This window comes from Balaenoptera borealis, assembly GCF_965194805.1.
Source record: "Balaenoptera borealis genome assembly, chromosome: 12".
Taxonomy (NCBI): Eukaryota; Metazoa; Chordata; class Mammalia; order Artiodactyla; family Balaenopteridae; genus Balaenoptera; species Balaenoptera borealis.
Window position 1 is genome coordinate 59,199,577 of NC_138869.1, and position 19,979 is coordinate 59,219,555.

The 19,979-nt window shown below is 37.2% G+C and overlaps 1 protein-coding gene across 11 annotated transcripts in view; it reads right to left on the reverse strand.

The window, feature by feature from the left end:
• Positions 1-19,979, reverse strand: part of RBMS3 (RNA binding motif single stranded interacting protein 3) — a gene marked incomplete at its 3' end in the record, with an annotated part of 720,886 nt that overhangs the window by 393,838 nt on the left and 307,069 nt on the right. For all 11 annotated transcript variants that reach the window (XM_082348670.1, XM_082348666.1, XM_082348665.1 and 8 more), the window contains exon 4: positions 7,210-7,301. In XM_082348670.1, coding sequence (XP_082204796.1) covers positions 7,210-7,301 — 92 coding nt within the window. The remainder of the gene's footprint in view (positions 1-7,209; positions 7,302-19,979) is intronic.

Below are 19,979 nucleotides of genomic sequence, written 5' to 3' on the forward strand. Positions count from 1 at the left end.
AAATTTAGAATAATACTATAATATGGTGGTGTGTTAACCACTTCACTCTAGTATAAAAGTCAAAGAACAAAGATATTAAAAACATCTATATCTATAGTAATTTGTTAATGAATACACCACATAAAAAGAGGTAAATTGTGACATCAAAAATATAAAAGGAAGGGAGAAAAAGTTTTTGTGTGCGAGTGAGGTTAAGTTTTTATCAGGATAAAATAGACTATTATAAGATATTTTATGTAAGCTTCAAAGCAAAGCAAAACCTACAGTAGATATACAAAAGATAAAGAAAAGGGAAAGAAAACATACCAATACAGGTAATCATCAATTCACAAAGAAAGGCAACAAGAGAAGAAGAAAGGAACAAGGGCACTACAAAACAGCTAGAACAATTAATAAGATGACAGTAAGTCCTTACCTATCAATAATTACTATAAATGTAAGTGGTTTAAATTCTCTAATCAAAGGGCATAGAGTGGCTGGATGGATTAAAAGACCTAGCTAACTGCTGCCTACAAGAGATTCATTTCAATTTTAAGGACACACATATTCTCAAAGTGCAGGGATGGAAAAATATATTTGATGCAAGTGAAATCAAGAGAACAGGAATACCTATACTTATGCCAGACAAAGTAAACTTTAAGTCAAAAATAGTAACAGGAGACAAAGAAGGTCATTGTATAATGATAAATAGGGGTCAATTCATCAAGAATATGTAACATTCATGAATATATATGCATTGACATCAAAGCACCAACATTATAGTAAGCAAATGCTAATTTCTGAAGGGAGAAATAGGTACAATACCATAATAGTAGGGGACTATATTATCCCACTTTCAACAACAAATAGATCATCCAGACAGAAAATCAATAAGGAAACACTGACTTAAAGTATACCTTAGTCCAAATGGACCTAACAGACAAATATAGAACAAATACATTCCATCTGGCAATAGCAGAATACACATTCTTCTCGAGCACACAAGAAACATTCTCTAGGATAGGTCAGATAAATAAATAAATCTAAGTAAATTTAAGAAAACTGAAATCATACCAAGTATATTTTTCAACTGCAGTGTTATGAAACTAGAAGTCAGTAATGGAAGGAAAACTGAAAAATTCACAAATATGTAGAAATTAAACGACATACTCCTGAAAAATCAATGGGTCAAAGAAGAAATCAAAAGTAGAATAAAAAAATATATCTTGAAAAAAACAGGAAGAGAAACACAGCATGCCAAAACTCAATGGATGCAAAAAAGCAGTTCTAAGAGAAGTTTATAGCAATAATAAAATACACATCCTTTCATGGCAAACTCTAAACAAATTAGGTATAGGAGGAACATACTTCAACATAATAAAGGTCATATATGACAAGCCCACTGCTAACATCATACTCAATGATAAAGGTTCAAAGTTTTTCCTTTAAGATCAGGAAAAAGACACAGGTGGGCACACTCACCACTCTTCTTGAACACAGTGCTGGAAGTCCTAGACAGAGCAATTAAGCAAGAAAAAGAAAAGGCATCCAAATTGGAAAGGAACAAGTAAAACTGTCTTTGTTTACAGATGATACGATGTTATATACAGAAATCCCTAAGACTCCACTAAAAAACTGTTTGAACTAATAAATGACTTCAGTAAAGTTGCAGGATACAAAAATCAACATACAGAAATCAGTTGTTTTTCTATACACTAACAACAAAATAGCTGAAAAAGAAATAAGGAAAACAATCCCATTCACATTAGCATCAAAAAGAATGCAATACTTAGGAATAAATAAAATGTATTGATTGACTTTTCCACCCAGTCACAGGAAGCAACATCTTCCATGGTTACTGAAATTTCCCTTGAACAATGCCTCTCTCCTTCCTACATGAAAGCCTTTGAGAAACTTCCTTGTTTGGCTGGTTTACCAGCAGGCCCCACCCATGTAGTGACCCTTGGACACCAAATAGCCTGCTTACTCTCATATACCTGGAAATGATAAAAGCCAAGCAATAAAACCAGAGTAAAAGCAATATTAATATTGTCATAGGCCGAAAGAATATGGCTGAGGAAGTCTGGTATGTGCCTCTACATTCAGAAGAATAGCTTTGATAGACAACATCATGAGGCTAGTGGTTGAACTTCAGAAAAAAAGTCTAGAGTATTCTATGGAATAGGTCCTTCCTTCATTAGCTAAAATTCTCCTACTGGAATATAACTGTTAGGACTCCACAGAGGTGATGCATTTTTAAAAATTAATTGTATGCATACACATATTTGAATTTACAGAATTTATTTTCCTATATTCATTGATTTTTTAATGATCTCAAAATAAATGATTTTTTCCCCAAAAGAACTATTATTAAGGTCATTGATTTATAAAAAAGAATTCCTTTCCTCTGGTACCAATCTGGTTCTCTACAATGGTTGACATGGTATTATTTTATTATCCTAATGGTTGACACAATATCTTTATATTATTCCCGATGGTCTGAAATCCTCTTGGATACTTGGTCTCTTTGGTGATCACTTGACTTTGATTTCTTCTACATATCCCACAGTGGGGTGAACCGCCTTTAGTGACTGGAATGGTGGTCTTTGTTGTAGACCTGATAAAGCCTTATCTAATGGCCCTGAGGAGGGGGTGACTCCTTCCCTGTGGGGGAAAGAGATGTATTCTGTTTTCTCATGCTTGGAATTGACAGAAAGCAAATAAGAAAGAGGCCTGCTAAGCTTGAGTTTACTCAAGGCTTGGCTGGTGATAATTGGTGACTGTAGAGCCATTCCAGAGCCTCCAAATTTACATCCAGGAAAACTCAGTTTCTAAAACTATGCGGCCCTCCAGGGAGGCCACCATGAGACCCTGGGGAATAGTGGGCAAGGAAGACCCATCTGGATGGCAGACATGGGTGATGCAACTGGTTAACCAAGGAACATCCTACACTGACAAACCAAGAATTCTACTCCTGCCCAGCAGAATTTGATATGTATTAGTAACAGTGATTTCTGTCTGTTTTCCATTCTCTCTATTCCCAAGTGGTAGTTTTCCCTTGGATTCATGCTTCCTGTTGTTTCTCTGTCGTTCTATATCATGGGAGTACAGACAGATAACTTGTTTTTTAAAGCTATGAGTTGCTAAGCCAAGAGGAGCAGCTGAGTCTGGGTCTGTTGGAGATGATGTCATCCCCAGATGTGATTACAGGGTGAGGCTTTGAGGTGGGCTCCCTTCAGGAAAGAAAGAATGCATGTCACCCAAAATGTATAAATGAGAAGAACGCGTTTGTGTATGTTGGAGAGCAAGGGAAATAAACGACTCTTAATTTTCTCTACCATAGGCCAAGAAGCTAAAATGCTCATCATCCTAGAATCTCTTGCAGCTAAGGGGGAAACCATATGACTCAGTTTTGGCCATTGAGATGTAAACATAAGTTCCTGAGCTAGGATTCTGGAAAAGCTTTTAAAACTTCAGAATCAGCCTTATGATCCTTCAGCCTTTTGCCCTTTTCTTTTTCCTGGCTTAAGTGTGGATATAATAAGTGGCACTTTAGAAAAGAACATGTAAATGTATGGATGAAAGCCACGTATAAAGAATCACAGAGCAGCCTTGACCCTTGATGGCACCCAAAACATTTGCCCTTCATTGCTTATCTACAGCTTTCTTATTAATGAGTAACATAAACACCTACAAGGTAAGCTATCATTAGTTGGTTTTTCTCAGCTCTTTTCCCTTTATGCTTGAGACATATTCCTTGGCAAATGACTATCTTCTAAATTCCCTAAAATTGGCAGGAGTAGCAACAACCAACATTTTCAATCCAGAGCCGTAGCAATCCCAGGAGATAAATCATATGCTGAAAATCCAGAATAAGAAAGAAGTTTTATTCGGTGTTGATTCTCCAACACCTAGCACAGTGCCTGGCACTTAGCAAGCAATAAAAATGTTTGTTGATTGATCCTACTGATTGTATTTCTCAGAAAACTTTTTAAATAAAGTAACACTTAGAGCACACATCAGGATTTACAGCAAGTTCAGTAACAGATTTGAATTTAATGCATAACGATATTTATTGAATAATTAACGTATTGAATTGTAATCTAAACACTATACTAAATTCTTTGTGTTTATTTTTAGTTAATTTTCACAGCAGTCCTATAAACTAAGTATTATTATTGGAGAATTTCAGAGGTATTTAAATAACTTAGACAAGGTCTCACAGCCAGGTGGTATGAGAGCCAGGATTCAAGGTCAAGTTTATCTCCCTCCAAACCTATGCTCTTAATCACTATGTATTAATAAAATATTTTAAATCTGCTCTCCTAAAAGAAACATCCTTTGATCCCTAAAAACCCTTTCTGGCAGAACAGCAAGTACACAGAAAATGTTAGTCTGTGTTAATGGTTATACATTATTAATCAATTACCACTTACTGGATGATTTATTGTTTAATTCCTCCTGGTTGACAAATCAGTTGAATTTTTCATATGCACACATTGGAGTAAGTTAGCTAAATAAAGTGATTCACTTGGAGCGTTTCATGTTTACCCCAGGTTGCTATTGGGAACCTAGGTTATTTGTGGCATTTTTGCTCGAAAATCCTGGAGTCATTAAAATCTGGCCCCACAGACTGCATAGTAGGATATTGATAAGAACAAGGATGCAGGCGGCAATTCAGTAGATACTTAAATGGCAAAAAATATAGTGCAAGTTTCCCACACCTTGCAGACTGCAGGTATATATGATAATAAACAATTATCACCAGGACAAAGGGAAAAAGGCCATGAAATCCAATGGCGCAGTGAGAAATCTACTAATGCAGGTGGTCAAGCTTGTTCCATTTCATTGTCAAAGGGAGGCTATTTATTTGCTTCTGAGTAGTTCAATTACAGAGTCATTTACTGCTGAAAGTTTTCCAGTAGGCAGATGTGGATCTACAGCTCTGGGCTTTAGATTCAAAATCAGTGAGGAAAAAGGGAATAAGAATCTCCTCCACAGACAGCATAATTGATAAGGTAGAGATCTGTAAGCAACTCCAGAAATAAAATAAGTGCCTTTAAGCATCCCAGTTGGAATCTCCTTACTGTGAATAGTGGGCATGGGCAAGGGTCAAGATGCTGACTATAATTAATGATTTTTTAGAAGCTCTTTAAAATATTTTCCCTTTGATAGTTTCCTGTCTAGATGAGATGTCAGTGGTTGGTGTGTGTGTGTGTATGTGAAAAATAAAGAGAAAGAGAGAGAGAGAGAGAGATTCCTTGTGTACCAAAATGCTCAGAAACAGAGGGAAAATATTCACAATGGATACTAAGTAGTTATAAAACCAAAGACAACTTTCTTTTCCTCTTGCGCAAGATAAAAGTGGTTTTTATCCAACAAATAACACTGTGTGTGTGTGTGTGTGTGTGTGTGTGTGTGTGTGTGTGTTCTGAGGACGTTTGAAACAGTGGAGATTATACAGACTGTAATTATTATTTCTAAACTGCCACAATCTAGTGTTTTCCAAAATTTGGCAGTGTATCCATAGACTAGACCAAAGATATGTCAATAACAAGGGTTTTTCTTGAGCATGTTTTTCATCATTTTCTTGTCAATAGGTTCTGCCTTCCAGTTGAAATTCAATTTATATTTTGCATACACCTAACCACTGTATTTCATCACTTGTTTGCTGGGCGTAAGAAGCCACTACTTAAGTGGCCAAGTAACTTGACTCTTGTCAAGTAACCTTTAAACCAAGACATGTACGTAATTCCCTTATTAATTACAAAGATTAACTTCATCAATCTTAGTTCATGACCAAATTCAAAACTTCCAGGCACAATCATGATGAGAAATACACAGCTGAAAGATTTCAAATTCTAATTTATCCCACCTTGAAAAACAATTAAGGTGTCATGAAGGGCAATGAGTCCACCAAAGTAATCTCTACGGGAAGTGACCCACAACAAAAGGTTAACAGATAGGGGAGGTATCAGCTTGCTAGAAGACAACTGAAGATGAAGAAAACCAAATATACCACCTCTAGTTATTGGATGCTGAAACTGGAAAATGTCATCAGAGAATTTCAGCAATGATAACAAAATCCAAATGACCAAAAATTTGACAACTTAGTCAATATAACTCAGCTCTCTGTGGGAATAGTTAAGAGTAAGTGTATACATAAATATGGCATAAAAGCATTAGATCAGGATTTCAAGATCTATTGGCTTTTCTACCTAACTTTTGAGAATCCAAAGATCAACACATTCACTGATAGTAATCAGAAACTTAAGTTGCATGTGAATAATTAATGGTCCAAAATGACCATTATTTTGAAACAAATATGTACCAAGCATCCCTATGTTATAACTAATTTTTTAAACTTTTTATTTGGAAATAATCATAGATTTACAGGAAGATAGTATAGAGAGATCCCCTGTACCCTCCACCCAGTTTCCTCAAAGGTTATATCTTACATAATTTTAGTACAATATCAAAACCAGGAAGTTGACATTGTGTGCACAATATGTGTGCATGTCACTTTATCATATGTGTAGATTCTTGTAATTACCACTGCAATCAGGATATAAAACTATTATAAATGATTTTATTTGTTTTCTTGAATACAAAAATGCATTATAATTTCAGGTAGAAAGTTCCAGACTACTTGTTTTACAAAACAATCACAGCATATTGAAAATTATTAATATTTAGGAAATTATTATCTAAGAAAACTCTATTTATAAAGGCCAAAGTGAAATTCTAGCAATACAGACAACATACATTTGTGTTAAACTTATTTCCCTGCGCAGATCAGACCACCCCATCATTCAGTGATTGGCTCTCCGCAGCATGAGAGTGAGCGAGTTTTCAACACGTAGTTTATCAAAGACATCTTACTGAGAACTGTACTCCTCCAAAACCGTTTACTGGTGAAAGCCCCAGATACACACATGCGCATACACACACCGCTCTGGTCTGGGGTAAAACAGAGCACTTCACAAGTGCCTTTAAATCACTAATGAGGTTACCATAATAAAGGAGAACATTAATAAATATACACAAAGAATTAATGAAATAAACTAGCCAGATTCTTCCAAGCCAAGTCTATCATGGGGTTTCTTATTTTCCCTAACAAGTAAACATAATCCAAATTGTTGCAAACTCCAATTCGATTCAGCTCATGGCAGTGGAAAAATATATGATCACAAAAGAAAAAAAAAATCAGAATCGAAACACCATTCTTACCTTGGCCATTTGTGCCTGCACGCCATTTGCCTTGAGAGATGCTACCGCTTTCTGTGCAGCTGCCGGACTGTCAAAATCTACAAAACCATACCCTGTGAAAACACAAAGGCCCTGGTTAGTACTCACAAATAGCTGCATCTCTGTCACACCAATAGAATGTGTGTTTGTGGTCAGACTTGCACTCATGACCCTGCTTGAACCATAGACCTCAATCTATGGCCCTTAATGTGTCAGGAAAGATACCACAATATCATTCAACATAAAATAGTAACTCACTTATTTTCTAGAGGTTGCTTTTGAGATTGGCTATGTAATCAGCAAGCTGATTTAGACTAATTTGGTGAGTAAGGTAATATATTATTTAACCATGTTCTTCTTTCTTCAGTGGATTTGCTGCAAGAACGAGGAACACAAAATGCTGAAAAATACAGAAAAGTTTATCTCGAAAGTTAATTTTCTAAACCTCAAAAAAAACTGACGGTAATAAAAGCCATGATAGAACCAGCATGAAGTTAGTACAAGCAACCTCAACAGTTTCTGGTATTCAGTAGGCATTCAATAAATGCATGTTGACTACATGAATGAATGAAGGTTGTGAATGAGTCCAGGGAGGTTTGAAACTAGTTGCAGTTGATTTCCGAGCCTGTGTCAATTCATTACAGACCTCATCTCTCTCAAACATAACATCCTAAATAAATGATTTGACTGTTAAGGAACCTGTGATAAAGAGTGAGTAAATAGATAAATATTCAAGCGTCTTTTAAAAATAAGAAACAAAGACCCATGTCACTTATTTGTTACTTAAGTATAATCTGAAAAGGGTACAAGAGTTGCCTATACTGTTCTCTGATTGTGTGCCTATGTGTGTGCGTGTGTGTACAGAGTGAGGCCAAAGAAACAGCCAGTAAAACAGAATAAATGAAAAGGGGATTTTGCATACCCATAAAATAGCTGATATTAGTTCAGGGCTTAGCCTAACAGTAATTTCAGCTGCCAAGAATATTTCAAAATAAAAATGCTCAAGAATGAGTGTTTGGCACTCAATGCCCACCATACGTATCCTGCTCCTCTCCTCAGCTGTCAGGCAGGGATTTGCTCTGTATTCCAATATTTTTCTCATTTAGAAGTTTTGAGGGGAACTGCTAAGGCAAACCTACTAACCATGTACTGTGACCACGCCCCCCCCTACTAAAATAACCAGAGTGAAAGGGAATTCAATTACCAAGTTGTTTCTTGTAATTAACTTTTTAATTTTCTCCCCTTGAATCTCTTCTTCTTTTTCTCCCTCCCAGCATGTTAACCTAAAATGAACTTGTTACACATCAGTGTACCATCAAATGCTCTTGAAAAGCTAGGCAGAGAAGCTGGGAAGTTTGTATTTCGAATCCAAAAGGAAGCCTGCTCTGTCAGTATTGCTAATTCCTTTCTTCCCACAAAATTCAAACTATGTGACTAATATGAGTATTACCACCCACTAAGATGAGTAAGATGAGGGAAAAAGCAGAAAGAAAAAGAGGAAAAAGAACAAAATAAGTCAAGAAGTAGAGTTAGGGGGAGAGGAAGATAAAACTAAAATGCAGACTTTATCTCCTATGTTCCAGCAACTGCCCTGAGTGGGTGATGTGTTGACACCTGATGAAATGCTAATAATACATGTACTACTGTCCTCATGCCTGTTCACGTATATACATAGAGAAACTGAAGCTTAAGCCAGGTGACAAGACTGGTCCTAAATCATGAGCTGCTTAATCAGTAGAGCCAGGATGTGAAGCAAAGTCCACAAAGGCCCTTTCCAAATATACTGTACTATGAACTGCTTTATAATCTTACTTTGCAAACTATTTCTAGAAGCCCCTGAAACCCACCAGAGAGAGGACACAATTCTTGAAAATCCCTTAGACTCTGAGGTTAGCACATGAAATAAAACAATCCCATAAAAGAATTCAACCCAGCTCATTCAGTCAGTACACTTATTCATGGGGTGGCTGAGTTCTCAGCAGAACGGGCTACATGAGGTTTGACAAGGCACCCCTCCCACCTCATGCTTTGGTCAGTCTTCCTCATCTGTTCGCAGGCTCATTCTTTCGTTCAATAAGGAAATTCTATGTCAGGCATTTTGCCAGGTACAGGGTATAGAGTAGTGAAAACAAAACAAAAAAACCCAGTTCCCACCCTTATGCAGCTTATAGTTGAGTTGGGAGATGGACATAAAACAAATAACCATACAAATGAATCTATAATTACAAATTGGTATGCCTTCCCTGAAAGTAAATGGGATCATATACCACAGAATCTGATGACTGATTGTTCACTATTGAAAGTTTTAAGGAAGCAGTGGCATGGGATGACCTGCATTTCTTAAAATATCACTCTAGCTGGCTTGTCTTAAAGATAGTATTGGTTTTGGGGGAGGCAGGGAGCAAGAGTGGAATCAGGGAGATAACTTAGGGGCTACTACAGCAATCTGGACAAATGACAGCTGGCCATGAAGCGGACAGGATGCAATGGATGGTCTGAGTTACATTCTGGAGGCAGAATTAACAGGATCCAGTGATGGATGGACTGGTTGGGAGTAGGGGAGATACAGGTGACAAGGGTTACTACTGCTTTTTCAGCATAAGCCAATGGGTGGGTGGAGATGTGATTTACAGAAATGGGGAGCTGGGAGGAGGAGCCAACAGGGGAGAGGGAAAATTAAAATATTGGTTTGAGGCATGGTGAACCAGAAATGCCTGTGAGACGTCTAAGTAAAAATGTCAAATAGCAGCTGGATATATTAGGCTGGTGCTCAGAAAAGGGAATAAGATTGGAAATATAAACTAGGAGATCAACAGCATGAAGATATGATTTACAGAAACAGAAAAAGACAAAAGTGCCTGGTGTAAGTAGAAACAAAGAGCCCAGGTTTGGAGCCTGAACTTCACCACTGAAGTGTCAGATTGGAAAATGAGATTGCAAAGGAGGCTGAAGGAGAATCAGAGGGAAAGAAGGAAATACAAAGGGAATAAGATATCTCATAGCCAAGGTAAGAAAGTTTCCCAAGCAGGAGAGAGAGACTGACGGTGTCAAATGCCACTGAGAGTGAGAGCAATATCGGAGCTTGAGAGACCCAATGCTTTAGGAGCATGGACTTCTTTATTTAACTAGAATTGATTTATAATATTGTGTTAGTTTCAGGTGTACAGCTTCAGATTCTTTTCCATTATAAGCCATTACAAGACACTGTAATGTATAGTTCCCTGTGCTATAGATAGGCCTTTGTTATTTATTTTATATACAGTAGTGTGTATCATGGACTTCTTTTCATGCTTGGCTACAGGCCAGTGGAGGCCACTGAAGTCTGCTTGAGTAGTTGAAGAGCGAGACTAAGACAGGGAGGTAAAGAGAGTATTTACAGTCTTCTTTGCCATTACGCTGCTGGGAAGGAGAATTAATAGCCAGCTTTAGCTCGAGGAGGATATGAGGTCAAAGGAGCTATTTGTGTTTGTTGCTTGTGAGATAGGAGATGCTATGGTTTTCAACCTTAGCTGCATGCTAGATGCACTTTGGGAGCTAAAAAAATGACCAGTGCTCATTCCTCACCCCCAGGAAAATGAAATCAGTGTCTTTGGGAATGTGGCCAAGGTGTCTGCACACACACGTGTGTGTCTATTCCCCGGCTGGTTTCAGTGTGAAGCCAGGGTACAGTACTGCTGAATATTCATTCAAGTTATTCAACAAATATTTATTTGTTGCCCCTACTATGAGATAGATACTGTTCTTGGCACTTTTGAATGTTGATAAGAAAGATCAAGCAGAAGTCAAGAGATTAAAGCTTCAGGCAGATAAGGGAATAATTTATAGGGCAATGTTCCTGAGAAGGTGGAATTGTGAGGGGTTCTAGAACATGAATGAAGTGCTGTCCTTTGCTAAAAGAGGGACTTTGCCCTTTGCCCATTTTAACTGGAAGGAAGAAAAAAAGAGCAGTCTCAGTTACCAGGCGTTATTTCTTTGTATATCTTTGTTTCTGGGACATAGCCTGAGCTTAAATAGACATTTGTCGAAATTAATTGAAACCATGTTTAAAAGATGCTAAGTTACTTCATGGGACTACAGTGGAGATTAACTAATAAAAATTTCTGTTAATACATTTTGACTCTAAAGAACAATATAAATGCCAAGCAGCCACTGTTCTGGCTTAGCCACGTTGCCACCCAGTGACGCCACCAAGGATTTCATGACTCTCGGCCTCTATCACAGTGTGGCTTCCTCCATTTTTTCCACTACGCGCATCACACAGGATATTACAAAATCAAGATGCTGTTCTCCAGGGCAGAACTCCAATCCAAACAGAAGAAATCTTTGTGAGGGCAGGAGACACCCTGAGCCTTGTCTGAATTGGGGAAGTTATGGGTGAACTTCGAGAAGAGTGTCTTTCCAAAGAGCCATCATGCCAGCAAGGAGAGCGGCCCCTAAGTACAAAATATCTCCTCTCCTGAAGGCTCCTGGGAAGCAAAGTTATAAATAAAGAATCAACGTTTCACTGACTTCTGTGTTTTTCATACAAACTTACTTTCACCAATTAAAATGAATGAGCAGAGGTAAAATGTCTCAAGCACCCCCCCCCAAAAAAAACACCACAATTCTGGAAATAAACATTGCATTCTTGAGTTTTCTGTGACAGCATATACTACATCGCAATCAGAAAGAAACAAAGTTAAATACGAAGCTGCCCCTAGAGAATAATGATGCCTTTACGAAGGAATAAAGCAACTCCAATTTGGTTTCAATTTGCTTTCCTTAACTACAAATCATCAAGCCTGGGAGCAGAAACCTCTGTACCTACATCTGGTGAGGGGCAAGGTAGGGAGATTAGTTCAGCTCCAGCTAATAATGCTTTATGGTAACTGCTAAAATCCTCCATAAAATGGGACCCATTGGAAACACCAGCCCGAGTGACTGAAAGGCCATTGGTCTGCCTCAATTATATAATTAAGCTTGGCAGCAGGTTCAAATGAATGAAAACTGAATGTCACTGTTTTCTCCACACACCCCTGTCCTTGTTTTCCTTCCTTGTCAGGGGGATAAGGCCAGCAGTTCTGCAATTAGCGGGAAGCAGAGAGCAGTAAGAAAGAACCATCTCCATGCTAATTAGGTCATTCGCCAAATGCACTCACTCCATTGGCAGAGCTAATCAATACTTTCCTGAAATGCTTTAAACTTGGTGTGTTAATTTAAAGTTTTGTTATTTTTATTGCACTACAAGCCTGGTGACTTTATAAAAAGAAGAAAAAATATATATATTAAGAAATTATGACAGAGTTCTACAAACAATGGTACTGCCAGAGCGTTTTGTTTTTGTTTACTTCAGTGTTATCTGTAGGCAGCTTCTCTGTGACCTTTGCCATTCAGCTGGACCCCTGTGTGACAATTCGTTTGAATTTTGTTAAAAGTCTCTTTATCATCTTTTTTAAAATTTAATTTTTATTTTACATTGGAGTATAGTTGACTTACAATGTTGTGTTAGTTTCAGGTGTATAGCAAAGTGATTCAGTTATACATATACGTATACCCATTTTCTTTCAGATTCTTTTCCCATATAGATTATCACAGAATATTGCGTAGAGTTCCCTGTGCTATACAGTAGGTCCTTCTTGGTTATCTACTTTATATATATTAGTGTGTGTAGGTTAATCCCAAATGCCTAATTTATCCCTCCCCCACATTTCCCCTTTGGTATCATCTTTATCATGTTTAACAGTTAATTTTATACTTCTGTGTTGCAACTGGATCCTTAAATTCTCTATGTAAACTGCTTACATATTTACCAACTTTGGATGGTTCTTTATGTGGGGGAAATGATACAAACCAGAATTCCTGGTTCAGATGTGTGGTGGCATGAGCCGAGTGAGACTCGCTCTCAGAGTGTAATCTCACACGACATTTCATATTTCTGCAGAATGACTGTCATAAAAGCCCACTTGAAACACAGACGGCTTGATGTTAACACCCAACTTCTTTCAAAGATGATCCAGATGTGAGTCAAATACGATTTTTAAACAGAAGTGAACACTTTGTCGAGGAACCACAGGTTCCACTGAAGTTCCACTCAAATTTAACAGTTGAAGATGTTTAAGAATCGCCCTTCCATAAGTCCCCCCTCTTTCTACTTAGGTTTAAGAATATTCTGCGGCTGTCATCTGAGCCCAGAGCACGGAGAGAAGGTGGCCTGCAGGAAGGAAAGAGTGATTTGCAGGCTTCCTGGAAGTCTGCTGGACTCAAGGCTGCCTCCAGGCATCTGTATTTCGATTTTTTTGTACATCCCTAAACTGTTGAATGACTGCCAAATGTCTGCTCTTATTATTGGATTTCCTAGTTCTCTGCATTATGTTGATCAAAGGAGGTAGTTGAAGGACAGCACTGATACATTCTTTGCTACATGTATGCTTGTAAAACCAGACTAACAAGGAAACCCAATCATTTCTTCAGTATTTCCTTTCGCACTGATGTCCTGTGACTGACCATTACAATGAAGCAAGGATGCTACAATACAATAGTCCTACAGCGTAACTTACATGTGTGGGGAAAAAAAAAAAAAAAGGCAAAAGACAAATCCTGCTAGAATGCAGAGGCCAAAGACAAGAGTGCTCATTTTGAGGGAAAAGAATCCAAACCATTAAAATCTGAAATGACCTCCACTTTGAAGCATCTTTGGAGAAAGGATGGAACGGTTTTATACAGAAAAGAACAGTGTCTGTACTTATGCAAAGGGCTGCAGCCTTCAGACACTTAGCAAACGGAGGCAAATAAGGTGGGTAACAGGGTCCACCATACAGGAAGCAGATTGCTTCATTCTCTTCCCCTGACTTCTGAGCTTAATTACCTAAACATTCTGATATTCTAGTGCCAGAAACACTAAAATAAGACATCAGTTTTTGGAATAGAATTGACCTGTTATGAGGGACACTTCTGAACCATGATGTGACTTTCCTATTATTATTATTTGATCTTAATTTTATTTTATTTTTTATTTTAAAATTTTTATCATTTTTAAATTGAAATATAGTTGATTTACAATGTTATGTTAGTTTCAGGTGTACAGCAAAGTAATTCAGAATACACATATTCTGAATATATATATATATATATATATATATATACACACACATATATATATACCTTTATAGTTTATTACAGAATACTGAATATAGTTCCCTGTGCTATACAATAGGTCCTTGTTGTTTACCTATTTTATATCTACTAGTTTGTATCTGCTAATCCCAAACTCCTAATTTATCCCTCCTCCATCCCTTTCTCCTTTGGTAACTATAAGTTTGTTTTCTATGTCTGTGAGTCTATTTCTCTTTTGTAAATAAGTTCATTTGTATCATTTTTTTTTAGATTCCACATATAAGTGATATCATATGACATTTGTCTTTCTCTGTCTTTCTTCACTTAGTATGACCATCTCTAGGTCCATCCATGTTGCTGCCAATGGCATTATTTCATTCTTTTTTATGGCTGAGTAATAGTCCATTGTATAAAGACGATGTGGTATATATTACTATTACTTAATTTACTAAACATCTACTATGTGCAAAGAAGATAGTGTGTTCGATGCTGCAGGGAAAACCAAGATACTCTGACATGGCCCTTCCTGTCAGGGAGTTTATGGTCTAGTAGGATAGATAAAGACATTTAAATACAGTGGAGGGTCCTCTTATGCATGGGGTTACGTCAGTGAGCATATGCAAAATGGCATGTTTTCACTGAGTATAATATGCATGGTTTTGTGTGCACAGCTCTGTTCATCAGAGCTGAATACCTGAGTCAGGTCCCTTCTCATTGAGCAGCATGATGGTAAAACTATCCGCATTCTACATTTATGTGTGCATTAGTCTATCTTTCTGTTTTCCTGTTTTTGTGCATAATAGAAACGCATTAAGTTAAATACAAAATATAGGGAGGAATTAGTATCACATAAAAGGTGAAAAGGAAGTGCTAGCGTTCTAAGATAGCAAATATTTCTTCCAGGTGGGGGCAAACTCAGTACATTTTGAGAGCAAACGACAAAAGTGAGGACTAGGGAAAAGAAATTAGGTCCCAAGTGGCATTTCCCTGCAGAATAAGACAATTACAAAAGACAGACGAATTTAGGGAGCAACATACTTAGTGGCATGCCGCTTGAAAATGGGACACTTCTTATTCCAGTTATGGTGCACAGAGAGTCTTATTAAACCAAACACAAATTCAAATCCCAAAACTCACTTCCCTTCTCACCCTGTTCAAATGATTTTTAAATGAGAGAAATTGCTTCTTTCTACTGAATAAAGTCAAAATTAGGATCAGGATCATTACTTAATGGGCTTAGAGAGATCATTATGCTTTATTGAGATTAAAGAAATTCACTGATTTGTCAAGGTTTTCGACTAAACCAGCCATGATTTTATTATAATATTGTAGAGATTTAGGGAGCAGTCTGCTTGGCTGTAAATGGATAGATTAACCTCTTTGAATCATCTTGCAAAGTTTTCCTTTCCCTTGTTCAAGGACACATATAAAATATATGTCTCATGTGAACCTTTGGCCCTAAGTGTCTCTGCCATCAACAGCAGTGGGATGTGTAAGTGTATAATGCATTGTGGCCGCAGGAGCAGGCCAGGGTATTGATAAAACAATTCCACTGAGTCTGTAAGTATGATGGAAGCAAGCTGTAACTGAATACTCTAATTATAGCTCTGCAATCCTAGCCCACAGTAGGCAAAACTATGGTTTTATTCCTGGGTGCCCATCTTTCCCCCCCCCCCCCCCTTTGCTCTGGCCTTACAGGCAGGTGGAACTGTAAACTATTCCTCCATCAGAAGAGCAGAGTTGATGGCCTCAGTGTGTGAGGATCAATGGAAGGACAATCTCCCCTTCCCCACCCCCACCCCCAAGTACTTTAATCCACACTCACTCAATGCCTCCAGCCAATGGCCTGGAAAGCATGTTTGTAGTCTTACACATCCTTCTACAGCAGAGACATCTCCTGCCCTATGGCACATTCACCTTTAGAGGGTGGACACTGTAGGGCAACTAGGTAACCACCCAAAAGGATGCATTAAGCAGCTCACTGCAAGAAGGAAGGAAGAGAAAGTGAATCCTACATACAGGTAACCCTTTGAAGAGGTATGCACCTGTGTGCCTTCATTTTTGTTACAGTCTACAATCTAGCTAGTCCCTCCACAGACTTGTCAATCCATCTCTATTTCTGTACCAAGTCCTGGGTCCCTTTGAACACCATTATTTTCCTGGGAAAGGGTTCCATCCATGATTTCCTACTTCCAAATCTTTGACAAAACTCACTTTGAAACCCTCGGGAAGCTTCTGTCTAATAAGTCATGCATTTCCTAACATATACCCATGTTTTACTGGAAACAGTCTTCAGTCATGTATTTATATGCCAAATTCCAAATATTTAAAATAAATGTCCACAAGTACTGTCTCTGTCACTATAAGTGGTGGCTTTGACATCCTCTTGGACCCTAAATTACTTCTCTCCAATCCACCTGATATACCAAATACAATTCTAGTTTTGTATTCAAATCTAGAAAACAAAGAAACTTAAGTGTACATGTAGGCAACTGAAAATAACACATGCATGTGATTAAAAATAAAATATAAAAATCATGCCAAACAAAACATTATTCAATGAAATGAAATTTCTTTTCTACCTAGACCTTAATGCTCTGGTCCAACTTCCCAAGAAATTGTCCAATGAGTCTGTCTGTGTTCTAACTTGAAAAAACAACTAGAACTAATTCTTGAGCTCTTACTTTTGTATGTATTAGAAGTACTTAGGGATTTATATAGAAATAAAATAATTTCTGCTATTAAAAATCATGAAATGAAAAACATTTGTAAGATTTTGTAAATGGCTCCACAATTGTCCATTTTCCCCTTAAAATAAATAGGAGTGTTGTTTTCTTTTAATTTTAAAAGTCATACAATTTTATTGGAAATTTCAGTTGATATGGAGAAAAATTAGCCATGATGCCACTTCCTAAAGCTAAGTAAATTGTTACCTTATTTTTTCCTTTATTTTTAACCAAAATGGTGCCACTTTATACACACATTTTTATGTTTTTTTTTCTCTTAATAACATATGTGACTACATTTCCTGGTCGATAAATGTGAATCTCTAAAATACCATTAATCTCTTATTTTCAGCATCCCAATTGACCAACTCTTTCTTAAAGATTTCTGAGCTCTACATTATGCCTTAGCCAAATGTTTCCTACTTTGCAAAACTGATTTTATTCCAATATTTTGAAAGATTTTTTAAATTAATAAAATAGTAATAGGCAATATATTCAAAGCCTCCTAGACTTTAGAGAGTGGTTTTTCTTAAGTTTTTTGATTCTTTCAAAGATGTTTCAAAGAAAGACCCTTAGGCATTACAAACCAAAGATATCAGAAACCAGTCAAATCAAATTCAAATGATACCCTCTTGAAATATAGGGATTGGAAGCCCGTTTTCTTTCTCATTGCAATTAAGTTGGATCTATCTCAAAGGAATTTTGGAAATATATCAGGATCTTATGAGGCAAAATTACAGCTCTGTGATTCAGAAAGGATGCCAAGAGTTTGAATAGTCATGCCATTATACTCATGACTGCACATTCATTTATAAGTTGAAAGTGAAATCTTTTTCAACAATCAAAGACAGGTTTTTCCCAAGGTAATTTGACCGTAATTTGTAAATTGGTACAGTAGCTGATTGCACCAACTCTTTTGAGTCCCTCTGAGAGCTGGTGATCCATGACTTACAGCTGAGGTCTTTCCTCTTCCAGGCAGAGCCTGCTTGAAGAATCCTGGTTGTCTACAGAAACTAGGATTTCATGATCCTAGAAGATGCTGGTTGAGATGCAATTTAGGGAACAATGACTAGGATATAAAATGGTCCTAAGTAGGATCAGGACCTGGATCACTAGGGAAGTGGCTCTACAAGCAGAACCCAGAGTAGTCTCCCCTGAGAGGTTTTCTTTATTTTTTTTTAATTTATTTTTTTTATACAGCAGGTTCTTATTAGTTACCTATATTATACATATTACTGTATATATGTCAATCCCAATCTCCTAATTCATCCCACCACCACCACCCCCCTTTCCCCCCTTGGGGTCCATACATTTGTTCTCTTCATCTGTGTCTCTATTTCTGCCTTGCAAACCGGTTCATCTGTACCATTTTTCTAGATTCCACATATATGCGCTAATATATGATATTTGTTTTTCTCTTTCTGACTTACTTCACTCTGTATGACAGTCTCTAGCTCCATCCATGTCTCTACAAGTGACCCAGTTTTGTTCCTTTTTATGGCTGTGTAATATTGCATTGTATATATGTACCACATCTTCTTTATCCATTCGTCAATGAACATTTAGGTCGCTTCCATGACCTGGCTATTGTAAATAGTGCTGCAATGAACGTTCGGGTGCATGTGTCTTTTTGAATTATGCTTTTCTCTGGATATATGCCCAGTAGTGGGATTGCTGGGTTATATGGTAATTCTATTTTAAGTTTTTTAAGGAACTTCTATACTGTTCTCCATAGTGGCTGTATCAATTTACATTCCCACCAACAGTGCAAGAGTGTTCCCTTTTCTCCACACCCTCTCCAGCTTTGTTGTTTATAGATTTTCTGATGATGCCCATTCTAACTGGTGTGAGGTGATACCTCATTGTGGTTTTCACTTGCATGAAATAATTAATTTCTCTAATAATTAGTGATGTTGAGCAGCTTTTCATGTGCCCCTTGACCATCTGTATGTCTTCTTTGGAGAAATGTCTATTTAGGTCTTCTGCCCTTTTTTGATTAGGTTTTTTTTAAATATTGAGCTGCATGAGCTGTTTATATATTTTGGAGATTAATCCTTTGTCCGTTGATTTGCTTGCAAATATTTTCTCCCATTCTGAGTGTTGTCTTTTCGTCTTGTTTACGGTTTCCTTTGCTATGCAAAAGCTATTAAGTTTCATTAGGTCCCAGTTGTTTATTTTTGTTTCTACTTCCATTACTCTAGGAGGTGTGTCAAAAAAGATCTTGCTGTGATGTATGTCAAAGAGTGTTCTTCCTATGTTTTCCCCTAAGAGTTTTATAGTGTCCAGTCTTACATTTAGGTCTTTAATCCATTTTGAGTTGATTTTTGTGTATGGTGTTAGGGATTTCATTCTAATTTCATTCTTTTACATGTAGCTGTCCAGTTTTCCCAGCGCCACTTATTGAAGAGACTGTCTTTTCTCCATTGTATATCCTTGCCTCCTTTGTCATAGATTAGTTGACCATAGGTGCATAGGTTTATCTCTGGGCTTTCTATCCTGTTCCATTGATCTATATTTCTGTTTTTGTGCCAGTATCATATTGTCTTGATTACTGTAGCTTTGTAGTATAGTCTGAGGTCAGGGAGTCTGATTCCTCCAGCTCCATTTATTTCCATCAAGATTGCTTTGGTTATTCAGGGTCTTTTCTGTTCCATACAAATTTTAAGATTTTTTTGTTCTAGTTCTATGAAAAATGGCGCTGGTAATTTGATAGGGATTGCACTGAATCTATAGATTGCTTTGGGTAGAATAGTAATTTTCACGGTACTGATTCTTCCAACCCGAGAACATGGTATATCTCTCCATGTGTCTGTGTCATCTTTGGTTTCTTTCATCAGTGTCTTATACTTTTCTGAGTACAGGTCTTTTACCTACTTTGGTAGGTTTATTCCTAAGTATTTTATTCTTTATGTTGCAATGATGAATGGCATTGTT